We start from the raw sequence: 18,837 nt of genomic DNA on the forward strand, positions 1-18,837 counted from the left end.
GTTTGGAGTTGAGTTTTGGAGTTGAGTTTGGAGTTGAGTTTGGAGCTGAGTTTGGAGTTGAATTTGGAGTTGAGTTTGGAGTTGAGTTTGGAGTTGAGTTTGGAGTTGAGTTTGGAGTTGAGTTTGGAGTTGAATTTGGAGTTGAATTTGGAGCTGAGTTTGGAGTTGAGTTTGGAGTTGAGTTTTGAGTTGAGTTTGGAGTTGAGTTTTGAGTTGAGTTTGTAGTTGAGTTTGGAGTTGAGTTTGGAGTTGAGTTTGGAGTTGAATTTGGAGCTGAGTTTGTAGTTGAGTTTGTAGTTGAGTTTGGAGCTGAGTTTGGAGCTGAGTTTGGAGTTGAGTTTGGAGTTGAGTTTGGAGTTAAGTTTGGAGTTGAGTTTGGAGTTGAGTTTGGAGTTGTACTTTCTTCTTTTCCCTCCGTACTTGAATTTAAAACCGCCACAATGCTTTACATGCGTCACACGACCCCTATGAAACCTGTTGAAAAACCCATTGTGTAATTATAAACAATGCAGGGACGTGAATGTCCAAATACCCGTAAGTCTTTAGTGTTTTTCTTAGATGACCTTTCTGTTAGTATGAGGGGAAAGGCAGCATAATGTCAGAGGGCTTTGGAGATCAAGTGTGCCTTCGCCATGTGCCGGGCACATGCATGCAAATGCTCTCTTCTCATCCTTATAGATGGCAGGGAGCCCCGCTCTGTAACGCTTCATGTCGCTGTACACGAAACGGGAACCCTCCTGTGTATACAGAAATGAGAAGATGTCACTAATTATAGCAGCCATATTATATGGCGGTAAAGGCCTGGCAGAGAGACATACTGTATGGCCACTCTTGGTTATTTGTGGCCATGGAGAGGAAGCTCGGTTTCTCCTCTGCATGCCTGCATGGTCCTGAAGGAGAGGGTCTCTCCCTGGAAAGGGATATCACCTATCTTGCACGCTTTCTCTCTCTCTCTCTCTCTCTCTCTCTCTCCGACGTCGATGCTCTGAGCGAGTGGATCCGCGGTGCGTCCAAAGTGTCGTTTCGAGCGCCGCCCCGTGGGAAAACCGATCTCCGCCCGTCACTTTTCAGGGGAGCTGGCAGGGACCCTACTGGCCGGGGCCACCACAGATATAGCAGCAGCTGAAGCAATATCGTCAGAGACACTGTTTTAACACACAGTGTGCGTTACACTCTCTCTACACTGACGCTCCAGTCATAAAGGATAACTGTACCGGTGTACTACGCGGGGTCACAGCTCACTAGGCTACAATACTGTTGAAATGGAGCCTAAAATGGAGGTGTCGGTTACCCAATCAGAGCCTAACATTGAGTACGGAGCCCACCGGGTGATCCAGGACCGCCGGAGGTCGGAGGACGACGCCATGTCTCGCCACAGCATGTCCTTCCACGCCCAGCATGCGCTGAGGACCGACTTCTACGTCAGCTACACGTACCTGTTGGAAAAGATGCCCCTGGGTAAGGTGTTCAGAGTGCCTCTGTGTACCCAGAGGCCCCCGTGTGTCCTGTGGGTTACTTCAGCACTCCATCCCTCAGAGGGGAGCCTACGATGTGACAGGGGGGTGTGCAGGAGCAGTGAGATTTAGCGTACGGTGACTGATTGGTGCAGTGCTACAGCAGTATGCATGTATCGTTATTTGGTTTTATGTGTTGTTGTCATTTAACATGTCGAAACTTGTGCCGTTTGGTTTCACCTGCTGTTAATCTAGCACTTCTGCTGTAGTGTTTACATTATACCCCACCTGTGAGTTCGTAGTATATCTGCTTCCTCTTCTGAGTTTCAGCGTACCCCTCTTCACCAGGGGTGTAAAAAGTACCCAGAAATTATACTTAAGTGAAAGTATGGGTACTGTCTCAAAATCGTACTCAAGTAAAAGTCAATCCCCGCTTTCTAGTCTTGCACAAGGACCAATCAGCATGGGTATGGGCGGGTTAATTTTCCATTGATGGGGATTTGATTGGCTGTTTTTAAATAAAGCGCGGCCGCAGGATTAATAACGTTAACGTTTGTTCGGCCAGAGAAACAAATATACTAATTAAAATTGTTGGACCGGCAAGATTTGTACTTTGTACTTTGTAGGTCTGCATTTTAAATGTAAGGAGTAAAAAGTATGTATTTTTTCTCTGAAATGTAATTGAGTAAAGCACAAATCCCCAAAAACAGTACTTAAGTACTATTGTAACGAAGTACAATTACTCAAGTACTTTACACCCCTGCTCTTCACTGCTGCCAGTACACCACCACTGAGCAGAAAGCTCTACAGAAGATATGGTGGATGCTCTGAAAGCAGGGTTCAGTCTGGGTCAGTCAGTCAGTCAGTCAGTCAGTCAGTCAGTCAGTCAGTCAGTCAGTCAGTCAGTCAGTCAGTCAGTCAGTCAGTCAGTCAGTCAGTCAGGGTTAGATGATACTGACCCAGGTTAGGTGATAATATGTGAACTTGAGATTTTATTTAGCATGTTTCACTGCATTATGCAACCTGCTGCTGGACTGAATCTCCCCTTCTTTCACTTTTTTCACAGATTTCAGGTTTTCTGTTTTGTTTTGTTTACTTTTTACATATTTATCCTACATTATTCATGGCACTACTGCTTGATTACTGAACGCAGTAACACAGTAGTACGCACAGTATGCACAGTAGTAGAGAGGATAGGAGAGAGAGAGCGTATAACATGTGGCAAACGTTACAAGCCAGATTAAAATACACAGTGTTGTGAGTACATGGTACTGTAGACCTGCTGGCTATATATGTACGCTATGCCTTGCTACACTTTGGTTATACATACATAGGGGAACCAAGAAGTGGTAGGCCTACTGTATGCGTTGTTTCCTACTAAGCCACCAAGATGCACCTGATTCGACCATACTGTACATTATAGGCAGTATTGGTTGATATTACCATGCCTGTATGCAGAAAAGAGAGAAATGTCTTTTCATTACATTATGGTGTGGGTGTGGCTGGTTTAAGCAGCCCTGAGTCAAGCTAATTAGACACATTGAGGTCATGACAAGGTCCCATCTGCTCTGGCTCATACCATCTTGCCACCTCTTCAATAAACCGCTCTGCTGTTTATACCATCTCTCCGCCACGGTCTCTGTTTCGGGAGGGCCCTGTAGAAAGCCATCTCGGTGGGCGTTTGGCAGCCAAAACTGCCGCAGACATCTTTGTCATTCTTGCTTTATTAGATGGTGTAGATGAGTGAAATATGGGAGGGAGAAGGGCGGCTGATATATGAGAAAGATCACAAGCTGGATTAATCCACAGCATTAAATGTTATAGCCGCCCTTAGCCCGCGGCGCCATCAGGAGGTCAACTCTGAGATATCACTGCCGGGATTCGGACGCTGCTATCCACGTCATGGCAATAGTCATCATACGGTGTAAAGCACCGCCTGGCCCACCATGACGTCCTTAAGCAGGCAGCACTAAACACTTAACACCTAACCCTAAACTCGGTTCAGAGCGCCACTGCTGTTGGCTGTGAGCCACGGCTGTCATAGCAATGAGGTTCTGTCAGGTGCTTGCTGTGCAGGGAGACCTACAGTAAGTTCAGTTCCTGCTTGGGTTATCTTAATTGATCTCTTACTACTGCTCTCATCAGCTCTGGCTATTTGACGTTGACATTTTTTTGTCATCAGCGAAGCTCTCTTTTATGTGTGTTGTTAGGTATAAAACCATGGCTGGCCGAACCTGGCCAATTCTGCGGGGGCAAAATAACATGGTCCTCATCACCATATGACAACCAGGGAAGGATGGCAGCATAAAATGTCATAAGGATGATGACCCACGAGGACCCACAAGACCTGCAGTCGCCCGTTGCCTGGCCATCGAAAAAAATCATCCTGGGGGTGACAAATGTGTAGGATCTATGTACATTGGGTGACACCTGGAAAATGTACCTGCGTGCCTCCATACTGTACACAGGGCTGCTAATCTTAACAGGTGTATATAGCTCCTGAGGCTACATCTAGTCTAGAATGGAAGGGCAATTTTACGTGCTACGGGCGGCGCCACTGAAAGACTTTCACACTTTCTCAAGAATGCTACAATTTGATGATGAGTCAAGACCTGCAAGACTTGTGCGAGACAAACTGACGGCCAATCAGAGAGCTGTCTGCCAATCAGAGAGCTGTCTGCCAGACCTCTACAACCCTGGGCCTGAAGTAACAGTGGATGAGCAACTGGTTCCATTCAGAGGTGAATCTTTTATTTTCACATCTGTAATGCAACAAGGAGGAGAGAGACCTTCTCATCAACAAGGAGGAGAGAGACCGTCTCATCAACAAGGAGGAGAGAGACCTTCTCATCAACAAGGAGAGAGAGACCTTCTCATCAACAAGGAGAGAGAGACCTCATGAACAAGGAGAGAGAGACCTTCTCATCAACAAGGAGAGAGACCTTCTCATCAACAAGGAGAGAGACCTTCTCATCAACAAGGAGAGAGAGATACCTTCTCATCAACAAGGAGAGAGAGACCTTCTCATCAACAAGGAGAGAGACCTTCTCATCAACAAGGAGAGAGACCTTCTCATCAACAAGGAGGAGAGAGAGACCTTCTCATCAACAAGGAGAGAGACCTTCTCATCAACAAGGAGGAGAGAGACACCTTCTCATCAACAAGGAGAGATACCTTCTCATCAACAAGGAGAGAGAGACCTTCTCATCAACAAGGAGCGAGAGACCTTCTCATCAACAAGGAGGAGAGAGACCTTCTCATCAACAAGGAGAGAGACCTTCTCATCAACAAGGAGAGAGACCTTCTCATCAACAAGGAGAGAGAGACCTTCTCATCAACAAGGAGACTTTGACTTTGACTTTTGATGTTCTTTATTAAAACATGTCAACTAAAAACAGTCAGTAGAGACACAACAAACTCACGGCATCTTCATAAAAACAACACACACACCCACACACTCACCCGCACACACACACACACACACACACACCCACACACTCACACACACACACGCACACGCACACACACACACACCCCAAAAACTCCTTCAGCACATAAAACCCACTTGACCTTCAAATGCATATGTTCAGCCCCTCCTCCCCCACAGTACACATTGCATTCCCCAATCCCCAAGCATTCACGAACGCATCAACATTATGTCTCAGTGAGAAATACATGAACCAACAAGGAGAGAGAGAGACCTTCTCATCAACAAGGAGAGAGATACATTCTTATCAACAAGGAGAGAGACCTTCTCATCAACAAGGAGGAGAGAGACCTTCTCATCAACAAGGAGGAGAGAGACCTTCTCATCAACAAGGAGAGAGAGACCTTCTCATCAACAAGGAGAGAGAGAGACCTTCTTATCAACAAGGAGAGAGACCTTCTCATCAACAAGGAGGAGAGACACCTTCTCATCAACAAGGAGAGAGACCTTCTCATCAACAAGGAGAGAGAGACCTTCTCATCAACAAGGAGAGAGAGAGACCTTCTCATCAACAAGGAGAGAGAGACCTTCTCATCAACAAGGAGAGAGAGACCTCATCAACAAGGAGAGAGAAACCTTCTCATCAACAATGAGAGAGAGACCTTCTCATCAACAAGGAGAGAGAGACCTTCTTATCAACAAGGAGAGAGACCTTCTCATCAACAAGGAGAGAGAGACCTTCTCATCAACAAGGAGAGAGAGACCTTCTCATCAACAAGGAGAGAGACCTTCTCATCAACAAGGAGAGAGACCTTCTCATCAACAAGGAGAGAGAGACCTTCTCATCAACAAGGAGAGAGACCTTCTCATGAACAAGGAGAGAGAGACCTTCTCATCAACAAGGAGAGAGACCTTCTCATCAACAAGGAGAGAGAGAGACCTTCTCATCAACAAGGAGAGAGATACCTTCTCATCAACAAGGAGAGAGAGACCTTCTCATCAACAAGGAGAGAGAGACCTTCTCATCAACAAGGAGGAGAGAGACCTTCTCATCAACAAGGAGAGATACCTTCTCATCAACAAGGAGAGAGAGAGACAATAGGCAATAGTCATCATACGGTGTAAAGCACCGCCTGGCCCACCATGACGTCCTTAAGCAGGCAGCACTAAACACTTAACACCTAACCCTAAACTCGGTTCAGAGCGCCACTGCTGTTGGCTGTGAGCCACGGCTGTCATAGCAATGAGGTTCTGTCAGGTGCTTGCTGTGCAGGGAGACCTACAGTAAGTTCAGTTCCTGCTTGGGTTATCTTAATTGATCTCTTACTACTGCTCTCATCAGCTCTGGCTATTTGACGTTGACATTTTTTTGTCATCAGCGAAGCTCTCTTTTATGTGTGTTGTTAGGTATAAAACCATGGCTGGCCGAACCTGGCCAATTCTGCGGGGGCAAAATAACATGGTCCTCATCACCATATGACAACCAGGGAAGGATGGCAGCATAAAATGTCATAAGGATGATGACCCACGAGGACCCACAAGACCTGCAAAAACTCCTTCAGCACATAAAACCCACTTGACCTTCAAATGCATATGTTCAGCCCCTCCTCCCCCACAGTACACATTGCATTCCCCAATCCCCAAGCATTCACGAACGCATCAACATTATGTCTCAGTGAGAAATACATGAACCAACAAGGAGAGAGAGAGACCTTCTCATCAACAAGGAGAGAGATACATTCTTATCAACAAGGAGAGAGACCTTCTCATCAACAAGGAGGAGAGAGACCTTCTCATCAACAAGGAGGAGAGAGACCTTCTCATCAACAAGGAGAGAGAGACCTTCTCATCAACAAGGAGAGAGAGAGACCTTCTTATCAACAAGGAGAGAGACCTTCTCATCAACAAGGAGGAGAGACACCTTCTCATCAACAAGGAGAGAGACCTTCTCATCAACAAGGAGAGAGAGACCTTCTCATCAACAAGGAGAGAGAGAGACCTTCTCATCAACAAGGAGAGAGAGACCTTCTCATCAACAAGGAGAGAGAGACCTCATCAACAAGGAGAGAGAAACCTTCTCATCAACAATGAGAGAGAGACCTTCTCATCAACAAGGAGAGAGAGACCTTCTTATCAACAAGGAGAGAGACCTTCTCATCAACAAGGAGAGAGAGACCTTCTCATCAACAAGGAGAGAGAGACCTTCTCATCAACAAGGAGAGAGACCTTCTCATCAACAAGGAGAGAGACCTTCTCATCAACAAGGAGAGAGAGACCTTCTCATCAACAAGGAGAGAGACCTTCTCATGAACAAGGAGAGAGAGACCTTCTCATCAACAAGGAGAGAGACCTTCTCATCAACAAGGAGAGAGAGAGACCTTCTCATCAACAAGGAGAGAGATACCTTCTCATCAACAAGGAGAGAGAGACCTTCTCATCAACAAGGAGAGAGAGACCTTCTCATCAACAAGGAGGAGAGAGACCTTCTCATCAACAAGGAGAGATACCTTCTCATCAACAAGGAGAGAGAGAGACCTTCTCATCAACAAGAAGAGAGATACCTTCTCATCAACAAGGAGGAGAGAGACCTTCTCATCAACAAGAAGAGAGAGACCTTCTCATCAACAAGGAGGAGAGAGACCTTCTCATCAACAAGGAGAGATACCTTCTCATCAACAAGGAGAGAGAGAGACCTTCTCATCAACAAGGAGAGAGACCTTCTCATCAACAAGGAGAGAGAGACCTTCTCATCAACAAGGAGAGAGAGACCTTCTCATCAACAAGGAGAGATACCTTCTCATCAACAAGGAGAGAGACCTTCTCATCAACATTGTTGTTCTTCCAAAAACAGGAACACTGCCCAAAATGGCTGAGATGGTTGATGGTGAGGCCTGGAAGCCAGCCGTCCTCCTGGACAACAGCCAGGGAGGTGTGGACAACCTGGACAAGGTGACTGGACCTGGACAGCTGCAGGAGGATGACTGACCGCTGGCCCCCTGGTAATCTTATACAGGGGGGTATACAGAATGTTAAAGGGATATTTCACTTCAGTAGAATAGGTTTCAGCAGTCTGACCTCTCTATGTAAAGTCATCTACAAGTAAACAAGTGACCACTGCTATCAATGTCATCTGCTGTCAACACCACCATTCCTCCCAGGCCTCGCGGGAAGGGGGGCCTCAAAAAAAAAAAAAAAATTATAATTTTTTTATAATTCTTTTTTATTTAAATTTTTTTTGCGAGGCCCCCCTTCCCGCGAGGCCCTTTTTCATCACAGACCTAAAATCTAGTTTTGCTTATATGCTTATATATTTCACATTAGACACGTTTGTAGAATGTGTCTGACTTGTTCCTGGCTCTACGGCTCTGCAGATACACTATTGGAGCTCTGAGCCTCTGCAGCAGATACTATTGGTTTCAATGAGGGGAGGGGTTACAGGTAAGGTAGCGTCTGACTATTTCGCGCGTGCAGCATTGGAGGTTATGCCAGCCAAGACGAAGAGGACGGTCGTTTGGCAGATGGACTGAAGATGAAAGTTGTTGCATGTTAGAAAGTTCAGTCAGGTTTAGCTAAAGGCAGGGACAGCTAGTTAGCTTTCGCTACGTTATCTAAGTGCTAACGTGTGGTTCAGTCGGGCTAGCCATGTCGGCTAGTAGCTTAGCTAAAGGCTAACTAGCGTTAGCTACGTTAGCGAGTGCTAACATGTGGTACTAGCCATGTCGGCTAGTAGCTTAGCTAAAGGCTAACTAGCGTTAGCTACGTTAGCGGGTGCTAACATGTGGTTCAGTCGGGCTAGCCATGTTGGCTAGTAGCTTAGCTAAAGGCTAACTAGTGTTAGCTAACGCTAGCTAACTTTTCCATCTCCACGGTATGAAAATGCGTCGATGTCGTCTCCTTCCAACTTTGCCAGTGAATCTGCGTTAGGGTGAGTTTTTCAAGCAATCTATTCTGTTCCCGCTGTGGTCTCTCTCTCGCTACACCCACCCGCCGTGGTCTCTCTCTCTCTCGCTACACCCACCCGCCGTGGTCTCTCTCTCTCTCTCGCTACACCCACCCGCCTCTCTCTCTCTTGCTCTCTCTCTCTCGCTACACCCACCCACCCGCCTCTCTCTCTCTCTCTCTCTCTCTCTCTCTCTCTCTCTCTCTCTCTCGCTACACCCACCCGCCGTGGTCTCTCTCTCGCTACACCCACCCGCCATGGTCTCTCTCGCTACACCCACCTGTCTCTCTCTCTCTCTCTCTCTCTCTCTCTCTCTCTCTCTCTCTCTCTCTCTCTCTCTCTCTCTCTCTCTCTCTCTTTCTCTCTCTCTCTAGACGCATTTCTCTCTCAATTCAATTAAAAAAGCTTTATTGGCATGAAATTTCACAAATGTTGCCAAAGCACAATTATGACATAAACAGCAAACAATATAAGATCAAAAGAAATAAAGGAGATGGTGCAGTGAGTAAAACATGGTACATGTACAGTATATACAGTATATGTGTCCTACTGGTTGTCCCTTTTCTTGTGACATGAATTGACATATTTTGCAGCTAAAACTGCACATTCTTTCTGTTCCCCCAGGAGGAATGGCAATTTCTGCACTTCTGTCATACTTTGGAATTCTGGGGAAATTATTTCAATTTTTGGAAAGAATTCCTCCCTAATATTTCTGTAATTTTCACATTGTGTTAGGAAGTGTAGTTCTGTCTCTACGGCTCCCTCATCACAAAGACAGCACAGCCTCTCCTCTCTGGGCAGCCAGGTCTGTCTGTGTCTGCCCTTCTCTATCGCCAAACCATGGTCACTCAGTCTGTACCTTGTCAGATTCTTTCTTAGATTCTTATCAGTTACTGTGCTGAGGTAGTCTGCCACAGTATACTGTCTGTTTAGGGCCAAATATGTTTCTAATTTGTGTTGTGATTGTGTGAGTTGATTCCAATACGTAATGTATTTATCTTTTTCTTTGGTTATAATTTGGTTAGGTCTAATCTTCTGAGGCTGGCTAGGGTTTGTGATGTCAGAGTGTGAGATGTCAGCCAGTTTCATTATGAGTTGACAAAAGGGGCTCTTTGTAAGTCTCTCTCTCTCTCTCTCTCTCTCTCTCTCTCTCTCTCTCTCTCTCTCTCTCTCTCTCTCTCTCTCTCTCTCTCTCTCTCTCTCTCTCTCTCTCTCTCTCTCTCTCTCTCTCTCTCTCTCTCTCTCTCTCTATAATTGACAGTTGACTGTATCATGCCCAGCCTCGGGCAGCGCTATTATTTAAGAATATGTTGACTGTATGCCCAGCCTCGGGCAGCGCTATTATTTAAGAATATGTTGACTGTATAAAAAAATAATATATATATATTATATAATTCTTTTTTTTACCTTTAGGGGGGTGGGGGGGGGGGGGGGGGGGGGGGGGCTCACGTTTAAATCTCGCACAGGGCCTCGCATTTCTCCCAGGCGGCCCTGCTCCCAGGTGTCAGGATCCTCATTCACTCACAACTACTGCTGTGCATATTCCAATAAATCAGACAAAAATTCTGAGTCAAAAGTATGTTTGTTGGGCATTTCATGTGTCTTCACAGATTTATGACCTTTGAAAAATAAAAGCAGATCCAGTACATTTGTTGTAATTTGAGTGTGCTGTGTATCTTTGCCTTGCATTGAATGCTGTGGTTACCGTGGTTACCTGCTGCCTTGCTGGAGGAAAGATTCTAAACATCCTTGTGAGAAATTGACAGTTGGTCAAACTAGACCTCAAGCGAGAAATAGTTCCTATACTCATAATTTGAAAATGGCAACTTTAGCTAAAAAAAAAAATAAATTAAATACAGTAATATATTACAGAAGAATTACTAGCTTACTTGTATTTGACTTTAGATAAGACTGCTGATTTTTTACAAGGTCTACTGAAGTGAAATATCGCCTTTAAAACTCTAGCTACCGGGCAGAGAACAATTTCACGTCATAAATAGATCAATACAGTCCGTATTAATTAATGTTGCGTTTCTTTTTCAAATGTATTGATTGATTGATTGATTTTATTTATGGATCCAAAGACATAACAAATCCAAGGGATGACATGCAAAAGTGACAACACTTATTTCCAGCATGGTCCCCGATGTTCTGACCAACATTTAAGCATTACATTATGCGCAGGAGTGTGTTATGAGAATTAGAGCATGCCTAGGGGTGGTTGTTAGGCCCGAGGCGCAGCCGAGGGTCGTTAGACCCCCCTAGGCATGCTCTAATTCTCATAACACCAGTGGCGAATCCTTATGGAAGCCAACGGAAGCCAGGCCTCCCTATCAAAATATGAATTAATATCAAATATGAAATATGAAAAAAAAAATATATATATATATATATATATATAATTTTTTTTTAATATAGTTTACATTCTTTTTCATCTGTGCATCTGTGTTATATTTTTTTTTAAATGTCTCCCTCTTCTCCTTCTCACTCTCTCTAACACACTGTCAGACTCACTATGCTCACTGCAGCTAGAGGAGAGGCAGGGGGTACTGTAGGTGTCTTTCTCCAGCCTCAACCATGTGATTCATGTATGTAGAGTCCAAAACCGATACTAGCCAATCAGATTCGAGCTGACTGCCACACCTTAAAAGTTTAAAACGGGGCTGTGAGCAGAATAATTTGTCTGGCATCCCCTCTGCACACCTCCCCTCTGCACTCTGAAAATTGTATTAACCCGTGACTGCTCCCACGGGCCGAATATTGCCCCGATCCTCGCGAGATTCCACGGGTACCTCTCGGCGTGCCGAAGCTTTTCCTAAATCACTTCCATCATCGAAAACGAGGGGAAAAGGTCGGCTCGCAACCCTGAAAATGTCACGTGATTTTAGAAACGCTGTATTAAGTGAGCCTATTATGGGATCCACGCGAGCTTTCTATCGTGGAGACATCTGGGCGTCCCGCAACTTTTACTCATTCGTATGTAGCCCCGAAAATGCTTAGAAAAGGAAAGTCGAAAGCGTGGAATAAACTCGCCGAAACGGAAAAGTGTCCCACGGGCGCGCCGTGATTCCGATCCGCGTGAATATTGTGGTGTACATGTGTGTGTTGAGAAATTAATGTGTGTGCATGTGGTCATTTGCAGCCATTATGTGAAAACTAGCCATTACTGTACTAGCATTACTAGTACAGTACATTACTGTGTACTAGCCATTTTCACATAATGGCTGCAAATGACCACATGCACACACATTAATTTCTCAACACATGCATGCACACCACACTAAGACCTCCATAAAACATTCATAAAATCATTTTAGATACAAATATTTTTTGAACGGCATTGCAGGATATAAGCAGTAAACACACAAGCTGTGGCCGCCGGAAATAGATGACGCAATGCGGGCATCTTGAAAAAAATTTGTAATCATGCATATGTAAATGCCCATAAAGGGGCCTAGATGAAAGAAATTATAAAAATCTAAATTCAATCTGCAATGGCGTCGTTTTCAAAAAACTTGTTTAACATGGGAGCCAATAGGGACGTTTCTTTTTACCAAAGGGGTCAACGTGTGCAGTGTTTTATACACTGTGTCACTGCACAAAACATTTGTATGTATCAAACTAATTTTTTTGCCAATCTTCGACACTCCAGGCTCTCATAATCCCACCCCAAAAAAAATGACATTAGCATTTATGGGATGGAAAATAATTAACCCTTAGTGTTTTTTGTCTTGAAAATAAGCCACGCTTCAATCACACAAACTGGTATTTAAGGGATTAAAATCCTGAAAATGAATGAATATTTTATATGTATGTTGAGGACAGAAGTTAATAATGGTATTCATAAGAAAAATGTAAAAGAAATTCATAAGTAAATATATATATATTACATGTAAAGTACATGGGACAGAAAACGTCCCAAAGGGGTAAAGGTGTGCAGTGTTTTAGTGGGGTGCAGGAAGGTAGTGAGCGTGTGTTATTGGATTGATTGAAAATGTTATTAACACTTTGATTACCGGCCATTAACATGGTAAAACGTGGTTAAATGCCACCACCCACTTCAATGATTTGATTTGATTTGATTTGATTTTTATTTGTCTCGAACATATAAACATAAAACAAGTTTAAAAAACAAAAAGGTAAATAGTCAAAGACTATTTCCATACAATAAGTGTTCGAGAAGGAACAGGGGGAAGTAAAACAACTTATCAAGCCCTGCCCCTTCCTTACAATATTTGACATTATAATTTAATAAAAATAAAAATAATATAACAAATAATAAAAAATAAAATAAAAGTACAGTTTTTTATATATCCAAATATCCAAATGAGAAAAAATAATAGGGTCACATTACTGCTCAAGCTCCTCTCTCTTATATGTGTCCATAAGTGCTTGTTTATAGCTACCTTTAAATGTATTGATATTTTTGCTTAATTTTATATTCGCATCCAGACCATTCCAGAGTGATACCCCACAAACTGCAATGCACATACTTTTAAGAGTTGTACGTACCGTAGCTAATGTCCCTCTAAAATTATAAACACTCTCTCTAGCCGTGAATTTTTTTGAATGTTGCTTGGTCATTTGTTTTTTATTGCCAGAAACATAATTTGTGCAGATTTGAATTTGATTAAGTCCATGAATTTTAATGTTTGACTGCTTACAAACAGACTATTTGTGTGATCTAAATATCTACCGTAATGTACTATCCGTATGGCTCTTTTTTGCAGTGTGCATATCTTTTGTAAGTTGCTTTTATAAGTATTTCCCCAGATTTCAACACAATATGATAGATATGGTACAATGAGTGTGCAATATAATGTATATAGAGTTTTCTGATTCAGGATATATCTAGTCTTGCCCAGTATACCAATACTTCTCGCTAACTTTGAACACAAATATTTTATATGGTGTTTCCAGCAGAGTTTGTGGTCTATTAAGACCCCTAGAAACTTGTTTGTATATACTCTTGTATATTGTATATACTTGTATATACTCTCTCAATATGATAGCGTTGTGAACGCATAATCTCTGTCTTAAATTATGGCTATGTGTCTAATCTGCCCGTTGCATTATCAATGACCTATTTCCAGTCAACATTGTCGAAGCAGATTGTTTTTTTATCGGTTCATTTCCGTTTCATAGTATTTAGAAAACCCCTTGTTTTCACGGGAAAAAAAGAGGATTCCATGATAATCGCCCTGTACTGTAATATTCTAGAACGTTGTCATTTGTCTGCCTATTTATGAATCGTTTTCAAATAAACGCTAGATTATCGATAGTATATGTGTATGTGTGCACGCTAGTGCCGCGCACTGAAAAACAATTCTCTCAGTTCCTGATCGCTCTTAGAGTCAAACAGCCATATCACAAAAAAAAGAAAAAGCTTATATCTCCGTGAAAACGGGTCTGATTATCCTAAGACTGGTAACATAGATTCCTTACCTGAGATCAGATGGTATCCAAATGGATTATTCCAATTCCTGATCGCCATTCGAAAAAATCAATCCTTTTATTGATCCACCGCGTATACAGTAAAAACACATAATCCCCGCTGCTCTGAGGGTCCAGCATGAAGCTGATCGACCCCGGTTACATGAGTGAGAAGTAAAATGTGGAGTCCGGGTCTTTTTTCTCATTCATTTTCACTGAGTCCAATCCAAAAGGGTGAATTACCATCTGGGAGACGATAAGGGGCGCTTTTTTCACATCTGAGCGCCTGGGGTGGCTGATTTTCCAACGGTAGACTCGGTTGATGAAATATGAATTCAGATCGCTAATAATAAAAAAAAAATAGAAAAAACGAATATTCTCGTTATGGGCATTCAACCCGCGGGGGGTAAACTCGAGAAAACTCGGGTTGGGCATCCCAAGTGTTAAGTGAAATGAGTGTCCTTTTGGCATCTAACAACAGACATCCCGCGATTTATATTTTGTTCCACAATGAGTCATGACCAACCAATTACATAATCCAACATTGTGTAAGCAACTAACACATTCCACGTGACAGAATCGTTTTTGAATGAGTCGTTATGACGCTATCAACACATCCATTCGTAAAGATTATTGTCCGCCATCTTGGTTTCATTTCTAAAAACTCGAACTGGCGGAGTGATTGTAATTCGGTTGTGGGCGGGTTCTGGGATCACGAGCGTGTGTTATGAGAAATAACCATGTCTAACTTGACTGTTTCAGACAATCAGAATCAAGAAATTTGCATGCCATTGTATAAATACAAATAACATAAACAACACATAAAGCAAAAGTCCAATACAACAAATCCATATTCTACATATCTAAAAACAAGTCAATATCATCATGACCAAATACCATAAAATAGCGCATTTCATTATACCATTAATTAAGCCTTAAGGTCCCCATATAGGGGGACCCTGCTTTTCTTTATCATAAATCGATCAATAGAGACCGTATTAGATCCCCAATTATCATATCATGGGGTATCATTGGAAAGACACACTCATTGGCTACAACCCTGTGCAAAGATCGCCAAATGATTGACGAGCTAGAGCCCCGGGAGTCGGGGGTGGTAATGTGTACTTTTACGAGAACCGCTGAACGGATTTTGTCACCTGAAAGGGCAATCGACAGGCAACAAATAGGGCTTTAATTCCATCTATATAAATTATTGTATTAAAAGAAATGCACACCCGAGCCACTAGAGGCAAAGAATCGTCCACATGTGGGCCCTTGGATGTTAAGAGGTTAATGTTTAAAAAAAAAATTAGCCAAGAGTAAAGACCATAACCCTATCAAAAACAGTAGTCAAAGTGTATATTTTTATTTTTACCGATGTTTTATACGATTTATCGGAAATACGAATTTATAGGAAAATGCTAATTATCGTAAAAACCGCAAGGAAATTACTAAATCCAGATACAACCCTGCCATTGGAAAGAGGAGCATTTTCCCTATCCATAGATGTATGATTTGGCCATAATAAGGTCAAGGTCAAGTTCAAGGTCAAATATGAATTTATAATTAAACTCGATTATCATTAATTACTGTATCTACAAATCCTTCTGTTTAATCATCTTCCCGCGGTTCATTTGCTTAGATTTTTTTACACATTATCTCAATAAGGTGGTGAATGAGGTCAGTGAGCATTTTCTCGTTCCCCGCAGATTTAACATGATCAAAGATGCAAAAATCATAAATCATAATTCATATTCTCCTTTTCTTCATTACAATTTACTCAGCCTAGTAACAGACACAATATTTCTGACACTGGAAATACATACCCCCAGGTCCCTAGATGTTCCTAGATACCAAGAACATGCAAATTGACCTTGCAGAAGTGGAGCAATCTTCCATTTACTTAGACATGTACCTTTAGGCGAAAACGGTCTACAGATTAACAGGTTAAAACAACAATACAAGTATGACCTGACAGCTATCCGGCCACTTTACCCCAGAGATATGAGCAAACATGACCTTTAAATATTCCTCTAGAACCTGACAGTTTTATCCTGAGTGGAAGGCTGTTCCACATTGAGATACCGGTGTAGAAAAAAGAGCTCTGAGCCATTTTTTACTTGACCCGTGGCACCTTACAGGAGCGAACACTGGCCCTGGTATTGTGTACATGCTGCGTATGGACCATATTGATCTGATACTTCAGATAGCTTAGGGCTGTACCATTTACTACTGTATGTTGAACATGTGGTTCAGTTTCACCTGTTCAACCCTGAGGTGCACTGGTAGCAGTCCCACCTTTATGAATTCGGCACTACCTACATGCGTTCTGGGAGGCACACCTAGTATGTACCGAATAGTGTTGTTTTGCATCACCTGAAGTTTATTTTTTAATTTAGTCGACAGACCACTGAACCATGCTGCGCTCGCATAGTAAAAATTTTGCCAAGAGTAAAGACCCTAACCCTATCAAAACAGCAGTCAAAGTGTATATTTTCAGCACTACGTTTCTTTACAAATGATTTGAAGTGTTGTTAGTGAAATACAGTATGAGTTTATAAACATCTCGGCGCATTGCATCGGAAACCAGATGATTTAGACGCAAGGAAATGACGCTGTCATGAAATCGAAAGAGGAGACACAGGGCTTTCGATGGACATCGAAATTTCATACAACTACAGTACCCAGCTCACACCAGCCGCTGTCAAAGCTGCTGAAAATATTCTATGCGAAATATTCTGACATTATTTTTGTGATTATATCTCATGGGTCGGACAAACCTGAACGTTATTGCCAAAACATACAACATATATTGTTTCTTTACCTTTCTCTGGTGAAAAATGGCGGAGCTATGTACATTATACAATTACAGTAGATTTCATTCACAGTATTTGCTGCCCTGTAATGGGCGCCTGGTGGTACTAAATCCAGATTTAACTCCATTGGAAAGATCAGATTAGATAGATGTATGACTTGGCCATAATTGTGGATGAATGAAGCACAGAAAGGTACACCATGCAAATGTTAATGCTTTATTTGTTTTAAACAAGACAATTTAGAAATGGGCAATGGGGAAATACATTGTGTTGGACAGAGGGTGGAACACGAAAAACGGCAATGACGTAACCACTACACCTCCCTATACCATCTAGGCCTGTCCCCGACTAAGGATTTGTATAGTGGACTTTGATTGGCTGAAATTTGCCGATAGGGGGGGGGTTCATGGGCTGTGGGAGGTGCTTAATGTCTGAAGAAGTCGACTGAAGGCTTCTTGTCCTCTTGCGAAAGCATGCAATTGGTCCACTGATGGATACATCTTGATTTGTCTAGTGTGTGAAATCCTCTTTCAGTGCCTCTGTGCCTGTTTTCTTAGGCAGTTAGCCTCGCTGGTATGTGCGCCATTAGCGTTAGCCACGCTTCTAGGCCTCTTTGCTTTTGGAAAGAATGATTGAAACAAAAAAGATTTATAATAATTATAATCTTTTTAATCTTTTAAATATTTTTTTGCATTAGACTAAGAGGTTGGCAGTCGACTACGGCTCCTTTCGTTCAATTAGTCAACTATTCGACTAGTCAATGTCAGCCCTACTACTATCTACTAAGTACTATGCCTATACCACTACCTACTATGATAAATATGTCTATACCACTATGCACTCAGAGTGTAGCTTCCATCATAAAGTATTCTGTATTTTATTATGACAAATAATAAACAAACTTGAACTTGAAACTAGCACTCAAGGTCGGCACTAGTAAACGAACAATATCACTTACCCATAAAGTTGTACCCCCTCCTGGTGACTTGTTTGACCCAATTAGTAAGTCGCTTATAGGCGTCAGCTAAATGCCTAAATGTAATGTAATGTATATGGTCTCGGTCCGTGTTTCTAATACATATCTCCCCTTTGAAAGTCTTGATATGGGGTCACATGACTTTGGCTGCATATACTGATTTATAACCTGAATCCTGAATCCAGTCTCTGTGCCAGGTTGGACACATTGAGATCTTCAAACAGAGGCAACTCAGGAAGCAATGCAGTAGCCCACCTACTGTTGTAACTGACCGGTGACTTGATTTATTTAGCCCTGAGGAATTAAATGTTTTGTACAATGTTGGGGTCCCTAGAATATTCCAACCTTCTGTCCGGCAATGTGGCAACATGAGTAGAGCTTTGGACTCATGATCGGAAGATCACCGGTTCGAGCCCCGGTCAAGGCTGCTGTCGGAAAGTGGTGTTGTTGTCCAGCAGCGGGCACTCTGTCCTCTGGACTTGTCAGTAACAATGCCCCTGTTACGGTGATAGGGACACCATACAGCTGCGAGTGCCGTCCTTCGGATGAGACGCTAAACTGAGGTCCGGACTGAATTCGGTCAAGAACCCAGGGCGCCTATTGTGAAGAGTAGGGGGTTCCCAGACGTTTCTGGCCAAATTCCCAATCAGGGCCACCTAATCATCCCTTCCCCTTAATCAATCCCTGTCTCCTGAGCCGTTCAGCCATTGTGTAGTGTGATGTGTGCCGCGTGCCAGTGTATGGTAGCCATTGAGCCTGCATAGCCCAAGGTTGGGTGCTACCAGTGGTGG

The 18,837-nt window shown here is 42.9% G+C and overlaps 1 protein-coding gene across 1 annotated transcript in view; it reads left to right on the forward strand.

Moving 5' to 3' along the window:
* Nucleotides 1-1,274: 1,274 nt before the first annotated feature.
* Nucleotides 1,275-18,837, forward strand: part of ntmt2 (N-terminal Xaa-Pro-Lys N-methyltransferase) — a gene marked incomplete at both ends in the record, with an annotated part of 62,580 nt that continues 45,017 nt past the window's right edge. Inside the window, one exon of the mRNA XM_084308346.1 lies at nt 1,275-1,458. Coding sequence (XP_084164472.1) covers nt 1,275-1,458 — 184 coding nt within the window. The remainder of the gene's footprint in view (nt 1,459-18,837) is intronic.

This window comes from Notolepis coatsorum (assembly GCF_963971535.1).
Source record: "Notolepis coatsorum genome assembly, chromosome: 2".
Taxonomy (NCBI): domain Eukaryota; kingdom Metazoa; phylum Chordata; class Actinopteri; order Aulopiformes; family Paralepididae; genus Notolepis; species Notolepis coatsorum.